The sequence below is a fragment of the Helianthus annuus genome, chromosome 5 (genome assembly GCF_002127325.2).
Source record: "Helianthus annuus cultivar XRQ/B chromosome 5, HanXRQr2.0-SUNRISE, whole genome shotgun sequence".
In the NCBI taxonomy this organism is placed as follows: Eukaryota; Viridiplantae; Streptophyta; class Magnoliopsida; order Asterales; family Asteraceae; genus Helianthus; species Helianthus annuus.
This window is the reverse complement of record NC_035437.2, coordinates 159,528,258-159,549,113: the sequence shown is the minus strand read 5'-3', so window position 1 is coordinate 159,549,113 and position 20,856 is coordinate 159,528,258. Positions and strand designations below refer to the sequence as shown.

The 20,856-nt window shown below is 35.7% G+C and overlaps 1 protein-coding gene across 1 annotated transcript; it reads left to right on the top strand.

The window, feature by feature from the left end:
• The first annotated feature begins 10,327 nt into the window (after positions 1-10,327).
• Positions 10,328-18,990, top strand: LOC110941813 (probable Ufm1-specific protease). The gene is made up of 13 exons (XM_022183488.2): positions 10,328-10,597; positions 11,675-12,016; positions 12,496-12,722; positions 12,853-12,940; positions 14,106-14,275; positions 14,379-14,469; positions 15,443-15,568; positions 15,676-15,723; positions 15,878-15,954; positions 16,045-16,133; positions 16,292-16,403; positions 17,690-17,792; positions 18,464-18,990. Exons 1-13 carry the CDS (start codon positions 10,417-10,419, stop codon positions 18,691-18,693), a joined length of 1,884 nt encoding a protein of 627 aa, XP_022039180.1. The 5' UTR covers positions 10,328-10,416; the 3' UTR covers positions 18,694-18,990.
• The last annotated feature ends 1,866 nt before the right edge of the window (positions 18,991-20,856 follow it).

Genomic DNA, 20,856 nt, shown 5'->3' with positions numbered 1-20,856 from the left:
ATAAACTTCCCTCTAGACAATCGCACATGCTTTTCCTCCACAGTTCAAAAGTTTTATGGACACATTTAACAACCATTTTGCTCCTCTCATTTTCCTTTTATGGTAAAATTCGGTAACAACATTTTAAGAGAAGTTAATGTCCCTATACACTAGTATAACTTCTTGTTAGCGAAATTTAACGAAGGTGGCATGATGTTTAATAGAGTCGTTAATTACTACTTATTGATTTTTGTGGGCCTCTAAGCCCCCATGGACATGTGATATGACCACCTCCCATTATCCATCACATGGGTGTTCACTCAAAACTTAATCCTTCCACCCAATTATCAATCAAATTATTCTTAGCCAAGGGTTGTGGACAATGTTCTTATAATTGCATTCGACTAGTTGATTAACTCAGAAACCGTCGATACACCTGGTTCAAGTTAAGTACTTTTGAATCATCTTCATTTAAGGTAGTCGGTTATGTCGTTGTCCGATTAAACTAGCTAAAGAGATTGATTGTTGGACCACATATTTAATTTTAGGGAAATTGGATTTTAATAATCTCAAGTAGACGTCATTGGCTATTACCGATCGCACCTTTGAATATTCTCACTGGCAGTCTCCATTTAGGTATTTTGCCTTCAAGAGTCCTTAGTTAAAAAACTTAACGTAGTTAAGTTTTTTTTTCTTTTCTTTTTTTTAATTACAAACTAATGTTTTAGGGTTTTTGATCAGAACAAGAATAAAAATCGATTGATATAAACTTACCTCAAAACGTGCTCCAAGTGGCTTGATTTTTGTTAATTGGATGTTTAAACACCCGAATTGAAACACCGTTTCCATCATTTGGAGCACCATTTTCGAGGTAAGTTTTACATCAATCGACTCGTATCCTCATTTTGATAAAAAGTCTTAAAACATCAGTTTGTAATTCGGAATAAAACATAACTCCGTTAAGTTTTTTTAACTGAGGACTGTCGAAAGCAAAATAGTTAAAAGATGAGACTGTCAGTGGGAATATTCAAATGTGGGTTTGCCAATGGCCAACCACCTTTAGGTAAGATTATTTAAATCCAATTTCCCTTAATTTGATTTTATATTTGTATTTTTTTAATTTCAAAAGCTCATACGTTGAATAATTACTACTTCAAACTCCATATAACTTTAAGATGGCATATTTTTTTTAAACTAGTTATATATGTGCGCACATATAAGACGTTATTCAGTATTTAAAAACAGATCAACAGGTTAACAGATAGGAGTATAGGACTGTCGTGATGTCGTCTCTCAGTTTAATGACAAGTCTACTTATGAAAATATCAACTTCCATTGTGACAATGAAGTGTAAATTCCATGTAAACAAAACTTGATTGGTTTAAAACTTAATCTAGCGGCCTTCATACTCTAGTGATTCTGTGATTGGCTACTAGTCACTATAAGCTCTTATATTATTGTAATTGATTACATGATAATTTGAAAGGTGGACATCATTTTCCAATTTGGCATTAACTCTTGAAAAAAAGAGTCGAGCCATGTTAGTTGATGGGTTTAGACTTAAGATGGGTGGATGCTAGATGGTGATTGGTAAGGTTATGATAATGACATTGCACCAAAGTTCATCTACACTCTCCACCAATAGTTATTCTTCCAATTGCACATGGGCTTACATAGATCACATCATACACTTGATATGAAAGTATTCACACTTGACCATTTCTGGATTTACCACATGATTTTCCCCATATTTATTGCATAATTTGTGGTTAATTTAGGTTAAGATTTCAAATCAATTGACCAATTGAAATCTAACCGCAGATTAACTGGAAAAGAGATTAAACAGTAGTTTGCCATGTGAGATGAATTATTGGTTGATTATACATTAATACATTTTTTATATGACAAATTATATTCACTCTCTATTTCTTCAAATACCGAATAAATATTTTTGGATGAGCGATGTCAGGCATCCTTGATGAAAATTATCAATTTTTGTAGAAAATATATGAACTTGTAGTATTTTAAATAATGACTTATTATCTTTTAGATTTGTCAAAATAAGAGGATGTACTTTTTGTAAGTTGAATGTCACCTTAGCTGATTTTGAATAATTTAAAAGGCGATAAGTTTTGAAACCCTAATGCCATGTGTAATCATAAAGCTTCTTGTGGGACGTTATGCGATAAATGACGGATTGTGTAAGAGAGGGCTTTATATGACTTGAGTGTGTAGTGGAGTTATATATGTGTGGGCTTTATATATATATATGTATGTATATGTGTGTGAGTGGGGAATGATTGATCACGCCATGAAATGCATCGCAGGAGGGGAAAAATTACCCCATAGCGGCCGCCGTAGTGGTGTTGGCGGCGCCATGGGGGCGCTATCCCTATTTTGCCTTGTGATGGCGCCCCACTACGGCCAGTCTAATATAGCAAAGGGTTGAAAGACTTTTTCTTTTCTTTTTTTTTTTTTTGTCATGTTTAGAGACTTTAAAATATCAAAATTGGGTTGAGAAACCTTTTAATGAAATAAATATGTATAACAGGTTATATCGATAATGTTGTACTAGTTTTCTTATATCGCACGTTGCGGCGAAACCGAGCAAATAATAATGTAAAACAAACATGATTTGAAAATAAAGTATATTGTTTAGAAAGTCAAACCATTAGAAATATTTAGTTTATTAGCGTACTGTTTTATAATACCAAATAAATACTTTATTTTGAGTAAAACTTCGTTTTTAACAAAACTTATAACGAAATATCAAGGAAAAAATCAAGCAAAACTACGTACTTAAGTTTTTATAAAAAAAAGTTATAAACATAAATTATTAAAAAAGTATCAAATTAATCAATAAATTAATATACGTTCAAAAAAGGAAAAAAGCAATGATTAAAAAAAAGTAAAGGAAATTTATGTTTAAAAAAAAGGAAAATATGTTATTAAAAGTAAATATAATAATAAACTATTGAGTAAATTGCCATTTTAGTCCCTGAGTTTTGTCTAAATTTGTCATTTTAGTCCAAATAGTTTTTTTTGCCTCTGGGTCCCTGACTTTTACATTTTGTTGCCATTTTGATCATTTTGTCTAACTTCATCCAAAAACCCAGTTTGTAACAGGGGTATTTTGGGGATTTCCATAAAAAATGTTTTCAGTTGCCATTTTGATCCAATTCCAAAAAAAAACAAAAAAACCAAAAAAATTCCAAAAAATCAAAAAAATAATAAAAAAATAAAAATAAATCAAAAAATAAAAAAAATCTAAAAAATCATAAAAATTCTAAAAAATTCAAAAATATCTAAAAATTAAAAAAATTCTAAAAAATCATAAAAATTCCAAAAAATCAAAAAAAATCTAAAAAATCCAAAAATCATTAAATGTTTCGGCACGAACCTTTTCGACCCGTACCGTATCGAACCGAACCGTTTCAACCCGTACCGTATCGAACCGAACCGTTTCGACCCGTACCGTATCGAACCGAACCATTTCGACGCGAACCGTTTCGAACCCGTACCATTTCGAACCGAACCGTTTCGACCCGTACCGTATCGAACCGAACCGTTTCGATACGAACCGTTTCGAACCCGTACCATATCGAACCGTACCGTTTCGACGCGAACCGTTTCGAACCGTACCGTTTCGACCCGTACCGTATCGAACTGAACCGTTTCGACGCGAACCGTTTCGAGCTCGACTGTTTCGACACGAACCGTTTCGACCGGTACCGTTTCGAACCCGAAGCGTTTCGAACCCGAAGCGTTTCGACGCGAAGCGTTTCGACCCGTATCGTTTCGAACCGTACCGTTTCGACGCGAACCGTTTCGAACCGAACCGTTTCGACGCGAACCGTTTCGACCCGTACCGTATCGAACCGAACCGTTTCGACGCGAACCGTTTCGAACCGTACCGTTTCGACCCGTACCGTATCGAACCGAACCGTTTCGACGCGAACCGTTTCGACACGAACCGTTTCGACGCGAACCGTTTCGACCCGTACCATTTCGAAGCGTCCCGTTTCGACCCGTAGCGTTTCGAAGCGTACCGTTTCGACCCGTACCGTTTCGACGCGAACCGTTTCGAACCGAACCGTTTCGACCCGTACCGTATCGAACCGAACCGTTTCGAAGCGAACCGTTTCGATACAGTACGGGCTCGAAACGGTTCGCGTCGAAACGGTTCGATTCGATACGGTACGGGTCGAAACAGTTCGGTTCGAAACGGTTCGCGTCGAAACGGTACGGGTAGAAACGCTTCGCGTCGAAACGGTTCGGCTCGAAACGGTTCGGGTTCCAAACGGTACGGGTCGAAACGGTTCGTGCCGAAACATTTAATGATTTTTGGATTTTTTAGAATTTTATGATTTTTTAGAATTTTTTTTTATTTTTAAATTTTTTTGAATTTTTTAGAATTTTTATGATTTTTTAGAATTTTTTTATTTTTAGATTTTTTTTGATTTTTTTTGAATTTTTTGAAATTTTTATTTATTTTTTGGAATTGGATCAAAATGGCAACTGAAAACATTTTTTAAGGAAATCTCCAAATACCTCTGTTACAAATTGGGTTTTTGGATGGAGTTAAACAAAATGATCAAAATGACAACAAAATGTAAAAGTCAGGGACTCAGAGGCAAAAAAAACTATTTGAACTAAAATGGCAAATTTGGACAAAACTCAGGGACTGAAATGACAATTTACTCTAAACTATTATAATATATTAAATAATAAAATAATAAAAAACTATATATTATTATAAAAATAACATTACTATTCATTAATCCTCATCAACAATATATATATATATAATTGCTTCTTTTCGTTTTTGGTTTGGGTTGTATGTGCTAGCTCCCTGATAGTTGGAGTTTTAAGTTTTGTAGAACGTTCAAAAAAAGGTAATTTATCAAAAAGGGTAATGAGTGAGTAAAACAACCAACCAAATAAGTAACCTCCTCAAAAAGTTGGACAAAATCTGAAAATTTAATAGGCGACAAGTTTTGAAACTAAAGAAACAAGGCTATCTCTAGCCTCGGCAGCCTTTCTTGCCAGCGCTTCAGCTTTAGTGGCGCGGGCAGTGACCTCCGCAAGCATGGTCACGTGATTCTGCACTTCAACCTTTCGAAAACAAAGAACACAAGCATATAATGGTAAACATACTTGTGAAAGAAATCTATAAATTAAACAGCAAAGTCAACTCATACCTGGAGGCCCTCAACAGTCTTGTTTAAGTGAGTGCGATCAGCGTTCGCCTCTTCAAGGGCCTTTACGGCACCGGCCTCCGCCTCCTTGGCCTTGCCGGCAACCGCCTCAGCTGCGGCCTTCTCCTTAACCAAAGCAGCTTTCGCTGCCTTGACATTGGTCAGCTCCTGACGAATAAGAAACAGCGTTTCATTCTGTTTGGCTCAAGATTCTTTCCAAGTTTTGCGCTCATTATAAAGTTCCAACTCTTGCGCTCATCAGAAAGCAGTTTGGCGAGAATACGAACCTGTTTAAGGCCAGCAGTTGTAGCCCACTCTTCAATTTGCTTATACTGCTTAAAAGCAGCCTTCTCCTTCTTAAGTTGCTCCGCACCCTTACGAGCAGCCTTCACCAACTCTTCAGCCTCAGCCCGCAAGCGAGCAGTTTCCTACTCCTTGCGCCCCAAGGCCTTGTAGTCTTCCATAATGGCATTCGCCATTATGGAACTCCCCACAAGCATGGAGGAGAGTTGGTTGATCCGGAGCTCACGGGGCATAGCGCGAGCTCGATTAACTTCAAACGGGGTGCCCAGACCACCCAAAATCTCCTTGCAAGCAGAAGGATCACTTGAAATGTCATCCCCTTGCATAACACTCCAAGGGGGGCGATGATAGTTCACAGCCCGGTCCTCCGTATAGGTGCGATAGTAATACTCCAATTCAGACTCTTCGGCTGAATAGGAGGACCTTCAAAACCCACACCCCCAGAAGCGGAACCGGAAGTCTTCTCGGCAGCAGGAGATTTCTTCTTCTCAACATCCGCAAACTTCAAGTTCAGATCATCAGTATCCTGCGGGGAGATCAGGTTATCATCAGTATCCTGGCAGTGGCTCAGTAGAGTTTATTAATCCGGCTCGATGCGCCACTTGTTTCCGTTTGATTTCCACTAAGGCTGTAACTGCCATAGCCATGATGGATAGAAATAACCCGACCCCTATTCGTTGTAAATGAGTTATACCCATTTCAGTTTTGGTTATTGAAGGGGTATGGTCCCAGATCTCGTGTCAGCATGACCGCGAGTGACCATTACCCTTATAAAAAAAACCCCACCAGCAAGAACTTATCTGTGTCCGTGTGGGCACGCGCGAACACAGCAGTCGAATCCAATCGGTCAAATGATAGGAAGATAAGAGGCATAAGCGATGCGACCTGGTACCGCATCTTATGTGTGTCTCCTTACCTGGTGCATGAAAATGGGTGCACAGCGATACGGCCTCGCACCGTATTCTGTGAACGTTTTCATCAATACGAGGGATCTGGACAACAACAACAGTCACCACAAGTGGCGATGCGGCCTGGCACTGCATCCCGCAAACTTAGCCAGAGTGGGAATGCGGAAGCAACAGTAGTTACTGCAGGCAGCGATGCGGCGCAGCACCGCATCCTGCCCACGAGGCAAGTGGTACTGACACCACAGAGCAAGTGGCACCAATGGCAGTCGCCTGTCAGGACATACGTAAGCGACAGACTGACACTGCAGTAGGACGTGGCTTCACCTCCACAACTGACAAGCCTGACACACCTACTTAAGGGCAACACGTCGTCAGTCCGTCCATTCAACTCCTCCTTCACTACTCGGCTATAAATACCAACCCAAACCAGGTTTGAGGTATCTCTTCACAACTCCCTCACTACTACTACTATCACACTTTGCTTCCCAAGCAAATTACTGATTCTCACGCTGGAGAGTGGTAATAAGGAGCACCCCCACCTCATCCTCCTTGTTACGAGTCACGGCTTGTTTCCTTGTGCAGGAGATTAACCAGCGGACGATCTAGCCAGCGATCCTCGAGAGGAAAGGATTAAACCTTCTTGACGAGACCACTAGGTTAAACCCGTCCGGTTAACCATTGTTTCATCAGAAACTTTAATATAAAAAGGGTTAAAAGACATATAATATATTAATTATTAAAGTTGGTACCTTATAATTAAAAAAATATGTTAGTTTTTTATATAGTTATAGGTCTACTCTTCTTATAAAAAATATAACGATTTTTTATTTAGCAGTTTGTGTAAGTGACTAAACAATTAGAAACAACCAAATAAGTAATTTACTTAATAAGTTGGAAAAAATCTGAAAAAAAGAACGAAGTGCCACATGAGGGTTAATTTAAAATGAATAGCTTACATTATATATTATATAGCAACACAATTATATAATAGTCATTGTGTTAGTTACTATACTTATATTCGATATTAGTAAAAAAAAAATGATAGTTCTTGTTTTGAATAATCATATGGTGACTGGATAGAAAATATGTTTGCATACATTAATAATGACGAACATGAAAAAACAGATGAACTTATTAGTTTTTATAACTACAATGGAACGAAAAAAATGTACAATAATTCACGTTGAGCATTTAGGAGCCATATATGGGTATGTTTGTCCAAACTACGTGAAACTCAACAAATTAGAGGCGAGCACCCTCCGGTATGGACCAGCTGAACCAGCGGTCTAAACGGGGACCAACCCGATACAATAGCTATCTGGGTTTGATCCGGACCATTTCGATACCAGCTTGAATAATTCACATTCCGATCCTAGGTTTGTTTGTTGAAAGAATTTTAGTTTCCGGTTCGGTTTGGTCTAAACTGAATAATACCGATTTTAAAACAAACTGACCGAATTAGCTAACTAAAAGAATTTATTTGGTATAAATATGTTATTTTCTCCTTTTTCTGATCACGTCCCCATAGTTGTCAACACCACCATCCACCACGATAGCTTCCTGTAGAGCCCGATCGTTCATCCTTATCCTGACCCCCAACATAATCGAGCCAAGAACCATCGTTGCCTTGAACCATCTTTGATTGGATCTTGAAAAAACCATCTGGGTTCTTGATTTTGAATGAGAGAGAGAGAGAGAGAGATTGCGACATGAGAGAGAAAAGAGGATCTGCATTTTGATTTATGTATGAGAGAGAGAAGGGTGATTATTAAAAAGGTGTCAAGTTGGTAAATTACAATATTACCCTTGAAATAACACATGTGTAGATATGAGGTGGCATCCTCTCATTCGTCCAAAACAGTTCTCGCAGTTCTCGCAACTGAGGATGGTTTTCATTTGAACTGATCCCTATATATATATATATATATATATATATACAATTTAATGTTGCTGCTGGGGTTGAGACATTGGAACTGGAAGATTTATTAGCATTCTTGGTTGCGGCTGGGGTAGTTTTATCTTAGAGTAAGGATAGATGTGTTTGAGATTATGACTACTCTGGGTTATTTTTTGTACACAACCTCAAAATCTGTTTGCAATCTTTCACCAGTTTCCAATCGATTCAAATATCTTGCTGGAATAGTTTGGCGTTTAGAAAAGTTGGGATTATGGTATGGCGGGCTATGAAGGAGCGGCTGCCTACTCTTATGGGATTGGCTTCTAGAAACATCAATGTTCCTTCAGTTATGTGCAGTTTGTGGCGAAAATCCAGAATTTTGCAATCATTTGCTTGTGGCGTTTCAGTTTTCTAATGCTTTTTAGAATATCATTTGTTAGTGGTATAAATTCTCTCTTCTTTTCTTTCGGTGTGGCTGATTTGGTGGGTATGCACATATGTTTTAAAGGCTCAAAGAAGAGAGAAAAGGCTTTTAAAGTCATCATTCTTATGGGTTCGTGGTGTATCTGGAAGTTACGAAACAATTTGGTTTTTAATCATAGTCCGATTACGATGGCTAGAGTTGTTGATGAGACCAACTCATTGAGATACTTATGGGTCAAAAGTAGATCAAAAGGAGACCCGAATAGTTTTTGATCTTTTTGTTTTGTTTTGTTTCTGTTTGGAGCCGTTTAGGCACATGTTTTCGAATGCTTTGGTGATAGTCTAGCGTCTTGCTATGCTATTTTTTTAATGAAATTTTGTTTGTCGTTAAAAAAAATCAGGTGCCATAAACCTTTTGGAAGCCTAGATTGCAAGCAAAGAATTGTGGATCCAATAGTGATCCACTTGCTCATGAGAATTATTGTGATATCGATCACCAACAAATTTATATGTATAGAGCTTGCAAATCAGCCTTCGTATGAAGATGTACTCTGCAATTTGTAATGTGCGGCTCAAGTACATGAAAAATAATACTGTGCCTTGCACATCATTTACCAGCTATTTGACCTACTAAAATATTATTGACATTTATTATAAGATTAACTAGGAAACCATAAAAAGTGATAACTACATAACATAATATATGTGGTATATGACAGAGAAAGTATGGTCATTCATCCATAATAATTTGATTGAAATTACCTTTAGATTAATTTTTATATTCCTTATTGTAAAAAATTAAAGGCATTAAAAATGAACAACATAATTATAGAAGGCAAGAGGGTAAGAAACATTTAGAATTGCATAATTTATGTTTAAAAAAGAACCTAGAATTTCTATGGAAGTGTAAACATAAACCATCTACAAAAGCACTACATCAATCATATTATTGATTACTTTTTTTTTTTACTTTGTTTACAACATTTTTCAATATATTACTAATATATTTTTTTACATATAATTTGTTTACAATAGGTAAAGTGTTGTTGGATGACATGATATGATTCAAGTCGAACATGTTTTTGTTAGGTGATGATTGTTTTTTCAATTGGTCAAAGACGAATTTGAGGTTATTGGTTACGAAGCTCCAAAGTAGTAGTATTAGAGTAAATAGGCTTTCAATTTATATTTCAAACCACAAAAACGTATCTCCTTCATTCACTTATTTTTCGGTTAATTTCATATATATAGTACGTTGGTTCGTTGTAATTTCATCGTGAACTTCAGATTTCCATAATAATTTCATGCGTACAATTTCCTTATAATCAGTATAAACGTATTTTTTTTTCAAGCAATAAAAAACATATCATTTCTCAAAACCGCGAAGTTCGCGGGTATTAGCACTAGTTTAATATATATAAAATATATAAACTAGTCGAATTGGGTTTAAATCTTTTAAAATCATTACAAATCAGAACGTTTGGTTAAATAACCCATATCCAACGAGGCTTCACATTCGGAAGGGTATAAACCGTATTCTACTCGTTTAACGCTTAATCTAGTGAAACCGATTTCACGTCAATAGTGTTAAATAATATGTTTTACTCTAAGCGCGGAAAACACACGAAGTTACTATTAAACTTTTTATCATAACGCCACAGTCAACAGGGTCAAGTAAGTTGTTGCAAAACCCCTGTTCTCAAACACCATGGCCGATGAATCAATACGAATTCTGTGTCGCAAACTTTTGTTGATCTCAAAAACCGATTCAGGCATACAATGGTTGATCGGCTCCCCTTTTCTACCAAGCTGCACCATCGTTTCAACTTTCAGATGCATTCATACTCTCGCTTCCGATCCTCTTTCACCCGATTTCTCCAAAGAAGCAGGTTAAACCCTAACTTATTTCACTTATTCTATTTGATCCTTCGTTATAAATTTGATGTAATCGACCTACTTATATCATTGATTTTGCTATCACACTGAATTTGATGTAGACGTTTGCTAGGGTTTGATCTCGAATTTTGTTAGGAAATTGCAAAATTAAGGTGTTTAACATCGATCAAAACCATAACAATGAGTTAAAATGAATACCGGTACGGATGTTGTTCGGTTTAAACTGAGTTTGTCTGTCACGGTAATGGCACTTGTATAGAGCGTGAAACCAAACAATTACTTTATTTCGTACACAACTCTGTTTGCAACAAAATTTATATTGAAATGTTGAGTGAAAAAGTTAAACACAGTCGCGTAGTCAGTTTGTTTTCTAAAAGCTAATGAACACAGGTTACAAGAGATCCAAATTAGTAAAAAAGTTAAATGGATTAAAGCCGTGTGTGTGTGTGTGTATATAGGGGAGGGTTATCTTGAGAACGCTGAATATTGCGAGAACGGTGAAGAACGAATGAAAAAACCGCGAGAACTTGATCAAAATTCAAAAGCAATTCAGATTCAAAAAAGTTTGTTTACACTTATCATTACTATTTGAATACAATGTTAGAAATTAAATTTACATGTATTCGTAAATAGAGAAAATTTACACATGTGTAATTTTGCCATTTACATATGTGTAAATTTGTTGTATTTATTAAGAGTGATTTTGAGAGAAGAGGTGAATTATTTAAAGAGTAATTTTTTTTAATGTTGTATTTTAATTACAATGAGGTTTGTATTAAAAAATGAATTTTATTGTTTTTTTCATTTGTTCTCACGCTTCTCGTAATATTTAGCGTTCTCAAGATAACCCTCCCCTATATATATATATAGCATAGATAAGATAAAAAAAGTTATATTATTGTAATATGCAAAAGCAAAGCTGCTTTAAAAGTTGTATCTTAATGTGTTGTACAAATGTACAATGCTGCCCATCAAGTTGCCAATTGGTACTAATAGAATTTTTCCATTCAAGAAAAAAAAAAAAAAAAACTTGCATATGTGTTTGACTATAGTTGGATTATGCGTGGCAGGTGATATGCGGGCATTGTTACCCAGGGGATTTGAGGTGATTGGAGCTTTAATTGTTGGTACATCCAACGCGAATGTTGAACGGTTGGCTCAAGATGCCATAGGCGCCTCAGTTAGATTGAGAAAAACTCTTTTACAATCAGAGAATCAAAGTTTAGTTGGAGCTGTTGTGGATCCGAGTTCTGGGGCGCTTCGTTTTTTTGTATCGGATTCTGGCGTTAAGTCGGTTGATACAGTTGTGTATGAAGAACAGCCCGAGAAGTATGTTTGGGAGAGAGGTTGTGTATTGAACTGTGAGCTTCCGATCAAGCTGCCTGTTATTTATTCTGTGGAGGAGCTAAAAGGTATGTTTTTGTTATATTTTGTACATGGTTGTAGTGTTGGTGTATGCTATATGTTGTAAAATTCTTAGGTATTTCATAGTAGTTGATTATTGCTTCATGAACTAGATTTTGGTTATCACATATCTTCTTGCTCTGTGCCTTCGACACCTATGCTCTATAGCAGGGTTGTCGTAAAAACGTGATGGGTTCAATGGTGTCTGCCCGGATGTAATGGATGATGAAGATGAGAGTTATCTTCATAAATGTATATTAAAAAATATGTACTTTCTTTTATATTGTTTAAAGCCTTCTGCTATAGACTCTTTTTTACTCTACTCTATTCAACTAATATATGCATCCTATATGTGTTATAAAAAATGGAAAATTAATAAATATCTATAAATATATTAATGTGCATCAATGAGTCAAAAATAAAAAATACACGTGTGACGTGTCTTAAAAGTAATACAACATATGAATATTTTGATATTGTTTTTCAGGGGCAGAAGACATGCTAATACGTGCAATCGAGGCTGTTGTTGCTAAATTTAGAGACTCTAAGACAACATATGTTCTAGAAACACTCGATAATTCCATTACTGAAGCACCACATGCTGTCGTTATTCGTAGCAGGGAATTGGATCTTCCAACCGAGTCTAATCCAAATTCTTTATTGTGCTCTCACTTTTTCTCTGAAGACAATAACCACAAATCTCGTTCAGCAGAGGTAATTTCGCACTAAAATGCGGCTATTTGTGAGGTTTTTGTCGGTTTGTATTAAGCTCCAATTGGTGTATTTTCAGATTTTTTCAATAATACATCTTGATTTACGTTTTCGTGATAGATTTTTTACTTAGAATGCAGATAAAATCCAAGTAACTTTATTACTTGCTACTTCAGGAGCTTCTCCAAAACCTGCTGCCCCTGTTGCTGAATATATTCCAGGTATTGCTCGTCATATTATAAATTTTAGAGTTAATTACTGTTTTCGTCCCTGTGGTTTGTCAAAAATCACTATTTCAGTCCATTAGTTTAAAAATTGCGATTTCAGTCCCTGTGGTTTCACTTTCGTAACCATTTCAGTCCACCTTCGTTAACCCCATCCATTTATTCTGTTAAGTACATGTGAATTGACCATAATGCCCTTATTAATAAAAAACAAAAAGATATCTAAATGAGTTAATTACTGTTTTCGTCCCTGTGGTTTGTCAAAAATCACTATTTCAGACCATTAGTTTAAAAATTGTGATTTCAGTCCCTGTGGTTTCACTTTCGTAACCATTTCAGTCCAGTCTCCGGCATCACAACCCACCCTCTTAATGTCAGGCGACCCATTACCCCACCCCAATTAATATAGCAGCATCAATTAACATAATAACTTTGAAAAATAATGCTTACTTTGACATTTTCTCATTCTAAAATCCAAAATTAAAATTTTGAAACTATATATGTAAAAATAGTGCCAGAATTCTACTTCTACTGAAGCCATGATGGGTCGAACCCTACAATCCAATTTAAGTCCATATGTCATACAACAATAAAATCATATAAGTCCATATTTAATTAACACAAGGGTAATTTAGGTATTTCATTAAAAACTTAACGGTAAAATAGACAGTGTTAGGAGACTGGACTGAAATGGTTACGAAAGTTAAACCACAGGGACTGAAATAGTGATTTTTAACAAACCACAGGGACGAAAACAGTAATTAACTCATTTAGATATCTTTTTGTTTTTTATTAATAATGGCATTATGGTCAATTCACGTGTACTTAACAGAATAAATGGATGGGGTTAACGGAGGTGGACTGAAATGGTTACAAAAGTGAAACCACAGGGACTAAAATCGCAATTTTTAAACTAATGGACTGAAATAGTGATTTTTGATTTTAAACTAATGGACTGAAATAGTGATTTTTGACAAACCACAGGGACGAAAACAGTAATTAACTCTAAATTTTACGGTTTTGACTCGTGAGAGATAAAACACCACTTATCACCAATAAATGAGTCGAAAAGGCTACCTCTGTTATATATACCGTAGGTTCTTCTAGAATTTGTTATCTTTGCTTTATTACTGATATGTAAGTCGTTTTTGTGGAGCTACAGGTGAAGCCAAGCTTCTAGTCGTTGACTATAAACTAAAAGTCATCTGTTATGCAACAAAGGATCTTCGGTTAACAGATGCAGTGTCAAAATTGATTATTCCTGGGTTAGTTGACCAGTTACACACTATGAAGAACATGACCTTACCCAATCTTTTATCGCAACATCCAAAGGTTAAATATGCCATATAATTCATTTATTTTTATATTGTTTATTTTTATATTGTTTTTTACTTCTCCTGATCTCTTACCTGTTTTAAACGTGATTACCTTACAGCTACATCCGTATCACTTCAATCCCCCCGGGTTTCTGCATCCAATAACTGCCATTTATGATTCACTGTATGGTGAGACAGAAATGAAGCAAGGTACAGTGCACTTCTGTTATTTGTTGCTCATATAAAAGCTAGCGTTTTCATAAGCTTACCTTGTTTCACATGTGTAAAATATAAAGTTAAAAGGTGCCAAAATGGGTAACTCTATTTTGGGTGAAAACGAGTTATGTCGGGTTGGGTTGGGTTGACCCAATAACAGTTTTCTGTCAGTTACTTATTTTAATAGAGAGTAAAATGCCATTTTCATCCCTGAGGTTTGGCCAGTTTTGCGACTTTCGTGCAAAGGTTTATTTTTCCGCATCTGGATATAAAAGGTTTGAAATCTTGCCAATTTCATCCAACTCGGTAACTTCATCCATTTTTATCTGTTAAGTCAGGGGCTGTTTTGTTCACTTAAAGGACAATTTCGTCTTTTTCACTTTATGTACAAGCATTTAGCATAATGTACAAGTATTCAAAATGCCCCTACTAAATAAAAAGACGAAAATACCCCTGATTTAACGGAGAGAAATGGATGGAGTTAACGAGTCGGATGAAAATGGCAAGATTTCAAACCTTTTGGATCCAGATGTGGAAAAACAAACCTTTGGACGAATGTCGCAAAACTGACCAAACCTCAGGGATGAAAATGCCATTTTACTCTTTAATAAACATTAAAGTTTGTATGCTTAAGAAAACTACATTGAAATAGTAATCTCGTTTTTCTGATAAATGCGATTTATATTGTCGTAGCATTTGAATACACTTACATAGACATTCGAACCATTAACCATATTGACCCATTTGACTGTTTTTTTCAGTATTTTGTTTAAACCGCTTAGAAAATATGACAACAAAGCAATGATTTATTAGGTAATTTGGTTGAAAACCAGAAATTGCTGCCTGTAAACAATGTTAGCAGTATAAATATTCTTGAAAACTTTCACATTTGCCCTGTCAATTTCTTTGTTATTACAATATGAAATACATTCTTGAACCCTGATGTAAATTAAGTTGCCCTTTTCAGTTGAAATCAGACGGTCTCTTCATTTGAGGCTCGGATTACCTTCAGATCAACCTCTTTTAAGAATTGCTAGTGCCGTGAACTTTTCAATTGCAAAAGATGGCGCAAGCGGAAACACTTTAAAAAAGGGTAATCCGATATTGTATCATATTTAGTATTTAATTATTAACTTATTATTACTTGTTAATATGCAAAGCTCATTCTTTTTTGCTGCAAACATATGGTTTGAAAATCAGGAATTCCTTTGCTCAAAGACGTACATATTGGGATCCCAAGTAGTGGAGGTACGTAGCCTATTAGGGGACGTTGATAATATTGTGACTTCAAACAAATAATTCAGAAATAACTTTTTTCCAAACAATTGAAACGGGTTAAGTTTTACTGAATTATTGAAGATACGTATAATCTGAACCAGTTGCGCATAATGCTTTATTGCAGTTAATGGTGGGGATGTATCTCTGGTTCAAGGTTCTTATGAATACTATCATTACCTTCAAGACGGTTTTGATGACTCGGTAATTTTTTGTTTTAATTTTTCTTATTTTCAAGTTCTGAATTTAGAAGAAAGGAACCCTTTTTTATTATGTTTCAAAATTTAATGTCAGGGCTGGGGTTGTGCTTACCGATCGTTGCAGACCATTGTTTCATGGTTTAAAATCCAACAATACACGTCTATTGGTGTTCCTTCACATCGGTAAGACTTCAATTTTGTGTACTGAAGATTAAAATATTAAATAACTGTAATTTTATCTATTTTACAAAATTTGAAAAATCACTCTCTAGCATAACTAAAATCATGATGATATTTAATGTTCTATGTAAGTTTTTCATAAAATTGCTAAATTGTGGCAGGGAAATACAACAGTCGCTTGTAGAAATTGGAGATAAAGACCCTTCATTTATCGGGTCCCGCGAGTGGATTGGTGCCATTGAACTAAGCTTTGTTTTGGACAAACTCCTTGGTGTAAGTTTGCCCATTCTTTTATTTTCCAAGACTTTTAAGATTCAAGTATTATTAAATCTTAATGATGTTAATCTTCCGAACAAGGAATTGTTAGAAGTCGTCTTCAAAGTGTTTTGTCACGTGAAGAATAATCGTTTGAAGTTAGGGACAGTTATGGAATTTTACATTAATCTCAATAATCAGTATTGTTAGTTTCTTACATCTACATCTTACGTGATTATCCAAATATGATTATTATTACCCAAAATAGTTAAAGAAATTAAAACATAAAGGACATCCGCTGTATTTTGTTAGTTAAAGGACAACGCCTGAAGTTTTGTTAAAACTTTAAGGACGTAAAATGCTACGTAGCACGGATACGGGTACGGGACTGGGGTACGGGGACAATACGGGTACGGGGAACGGCAAAACTCAAAAATACAAGATACGGGTACGGCAAAAAAAATAATATTAAAAAATAAAAATATATTAACAAAGTCCAAAAAATAAAAATATATTAAAGAAAGTCCAGAAATATATTAAACTCCAAAAATTAATTATCATATTAACTGATTAATAATTAAAGGATATTAAAATTGTGTTAAATTTAGTTAACAAGTTTACTTGCGTTTAACAATGTTAAATGGTATTAATTTACAAATTAATTGTGACATTAGTTAATAAAAACGTATTTGAAAAACTTACGATAAAAAAACAAATAATTTATACATTACTAAATCTCACAGTAGATTAGATAAATAATAAAATAATTAGATATTATGTTAGAAAGTTAAAGAATTGTTCTTTTTACTTAAAAGTGAACAAAGTGAAAGGGGTGATAATGTAAATTCATTATAAGTGATGGGTTCAAAAAGATCAATGGCCAAAAGAAAGGTTATTAAACTGTATCTTCTTTAATTTTCCATCTTATATGACCTACTCATGTTGCCGTCTCCCATCTCTGTTCCCGTCGACCATCCGATTACCTGTAGATATGCAGTGTATATATGCATGTAATAAAGGCCGACCTTACGTATTTTAAGGGTTAAAACCCTAAATATTTTAGGAAACGTCCCCGATACTCTGTTTTGGAAGTACCCAATATCGGGTACGGTTTTGTAGAAGTCCCCAATACCCGGGTACGTTTGGGAAACGTCCCCGAGCCGTCCCCTACGCGTTTCCGTCTCCGAGCCGTCCCCGGGACGGGTACTCGATGCAATATGCCGTCCCCGTGCTTCATAGGTAAAATGTAGTTTACCCAATTTTCATAGTAAGATGATCAACATAACTTGTATTACATGTAACAGGTAAGCTGCAAGGTCATAAATGTCAGATCTGGAGACGAATTACCTGAAAAATGTAGAGAACTCATGATGCATTTTGAGACCCAAGGAACACCTATTATGATCGGTCAGCGAAACATCCCTTTAATGAGTCAATTTGTGTAGTGTTTAATCTCAAACGGGTCAAATAAAAAAAAAAGCTAAAAGGAGCACATGTCAAATCAGTGGAAAGTCACCTTGTCTGTTTTTAATGCATACAATGAGTCGTTATATTAAAAAAGGTTAGATGATTGTTGTGATATAATTGTTTTGTTAATCATAATCAATATAGAGGTGTAAACAAGCTGAACACTATACCCAAAGCTTGAGCTCGGCTCTTATTTGTTACTTTATTTATATAAATACATATAGTTATTTTCGTATACATATATATATAGTTTCAATTTATTTATATCTAATATAGTATGTTGTGTTACTTAGTTATTTTAATTAATTTCAATCATAATTTTATATATATATACTAATATTTTTTTATCAAATATAATTTTTGTATAAATAACACATGTTAATTATTATATAAATAATTGGCTTGTTTAGGCTCGCAAGCCTCTAGTCAAGCTTGGTATATTAAGATCGGGCTCGGGCTCATTTATTGAGTCGCCTTCAATTTAGGTTCGAGGTTGTTTAAGCTCGGCTCATTCGAGCCATCTAGCGAGCTGATCTCGAGTAGCTCATGAATGGCTCAACTTGTTTACACCGTATTAATGTTATTGTTAATGTAATAATTAACAAATGCAGGTGGTGGGGTTCTTGCATATACCCTTTTGGGAGTTGATTACAACGATACAACCGGCGATTGTGCATTTTTAATACTTGATCCTCACTATACGGGTAGTGATGATTTAAAGAAAATAGTTAACGGTGGATGGTGTGGATGGAAGAAAGCGATTGACAGCAAGGGGAAACGGTTTTTTCTGCCAAATAAGTTCTACAATCTCTTGCTCCCACAAAGACCAAACATGGTTTGATTTAAGGATACCGATATACTTAGGGCATTAGTAACCTTAAAGTTTCCAAAACACGCCCTCGAGTTTACATCCACAGATGGTGGTAAATGTTTTTGACTTGCTTTGTTGTTTGAGTCTGTTTCAGTCAAATGTTATTTGGTTATTTCCTGTTTTTTTTTTTTTTTTCAAAGATTTCAAAAGTGGTGTGCAAACTAATATAGGTGGTGTTATTGACACAAAATGGTCGCAGCTGTTTTTACTTGCTTTATTTAACAAGGACTATTTTGGTCAATGCTATAGTTTACTTCTCGTTTTTCAGTTGCGAGTCATATTTATACGGTTCTGAGTTTTTATCGAACCGGCCTTGGGTTTATTTGAGTTAACTATATTTTTATGGTTTTACCAAGTGGATTTTGCAGGTAAAACTTTGAAACTTTAGTATATTATTAAGCCTAGCATAATATGTGGGTCAGGTAGTTTTAAAAGCATCAATTTATTTTGGGTTGAAATGGGTTTTGAGTTAAATTGACATGTTTGAAAAAGAAGTCCGGAATTATAAAATTATAATTTATAGTCAGTGAAGTAGTGTAGGGCCTGTAGAGTGTAGGCCATGAATATTGAATAACAGTGAAGTGATGACAGTCTTTTTTTTTGTTTCTTAAGAGCGTTGCCATGACCTGACCCACATATTTTGCTAGGCTTATAGTTATAGTTAGGGGCTGTTTGGCAACATCTGAATGGTTAAGTGCTGAACCAGTAAGAGGTCTGAACCACTAAGTGCTGAACCAGCAAGAGTTCTGAACCATTAAGAGACTGTATAATGCTTAACCGTTCAGAGGCAAGTGTCTGACCAATTCAGATTAGAGGTCTTAACCATTCAGACTCTGTATAAATCTTAACTATTCAGAGGCAAATGTCTGAACCATTCAGACATCTGCTAGTGAAACAAACAGTCTGAACCATTAAGTGCTGAACCAGTAAAAGGTCTGAACCATTAAGAGCCTCATTAAGAGGTAAACAAACAACCCCTTAGTGAAGTAGGGTTTGGCAGCCTGGTTTGGAAGTAGAGACCCTTAGATTCATTAATCTAGAACTGCTTTCAAAATAGTGGTGGTGGAGAGTGTTTAAAGAAGAGAATTCGCTATGTCATTTTCCTTACGCCCCCTCTTGATAAAATTGCAAAGAAATCCAAGCTACAATCGTGGCTTAGCATCTCCACGATTGGTAGGGACTTCGAGGAGGTCGGGATCTCGATCAACGATCTTTTCAAGATGAAAGTTGGATCGAGTATAATACGTGGTTTAGAATATAATTGGTTTGAAGATCTATTCTCTAGACTTTTCGAACTTGAAACAAATAAAAACTAACTTATATCTAAGAGTTTCGGTGAATAAGGATCCATCTAAAACAACAGACTGTCTTGGGTGGATGGTTTTAGATTCACTTTTAAGGCAGGTAATTGGCTTTGGACTAGGGACACATTAGAAAGAATCTGGCCGCCCCCCTAAAATTGATACATGCGACCATTGGGTGTCCCCCACTGACCGGTCTCATGACCAACATAAGGGAGGTAAATCACGTATCCTAGAGTAAAACTGGTGGTAATGCGGTTGGATCCCCATATCTCCACAATAGATTCCTTCCACCTTAGGAAAGCGATGACTGGTGTAACACCTTCAATGAATTTAGTTAAAAATCTCTATTTTTCTATTAAGGTAGTGCTTTTTTTTTTTTTTTTAACAGAAAACACAAATTAAGGTAGTGTGTTTTACATGGAGACTTTTGCAAAACATAATTCTTCTATCCTTTAACCTTGTCATCAAGGGAGTTAAGTTTCCATCTACTATGTGTCAGTTCTGCCACGTGGAAGCGGAAACTTTGGACCATGTCTTCATTGTTTGTTTGTCAAAGAGGTCTCGAGCATGGGGGTAGCATAGTGGGGGCAAGAGGGGGCGGCCGACCTTTCGAAATTTTCGCTTAGTAGTGGAGAGTATGTAGTTTTCGTATAGAAATATTTGGGTATATATATTTTCGACCTCCCGGTTTTATAGAAATTTTTAGGTATATACATTTTCGACCCCCGGTCGAAAATCTCAAGCTTCGTCACTGGTCTCGAGGCAGGTGTCTTGGTGGAGTTGTAGGAAATTCTCTAGGGCTTCTTACATTCATATTCTTGTGCTTGTA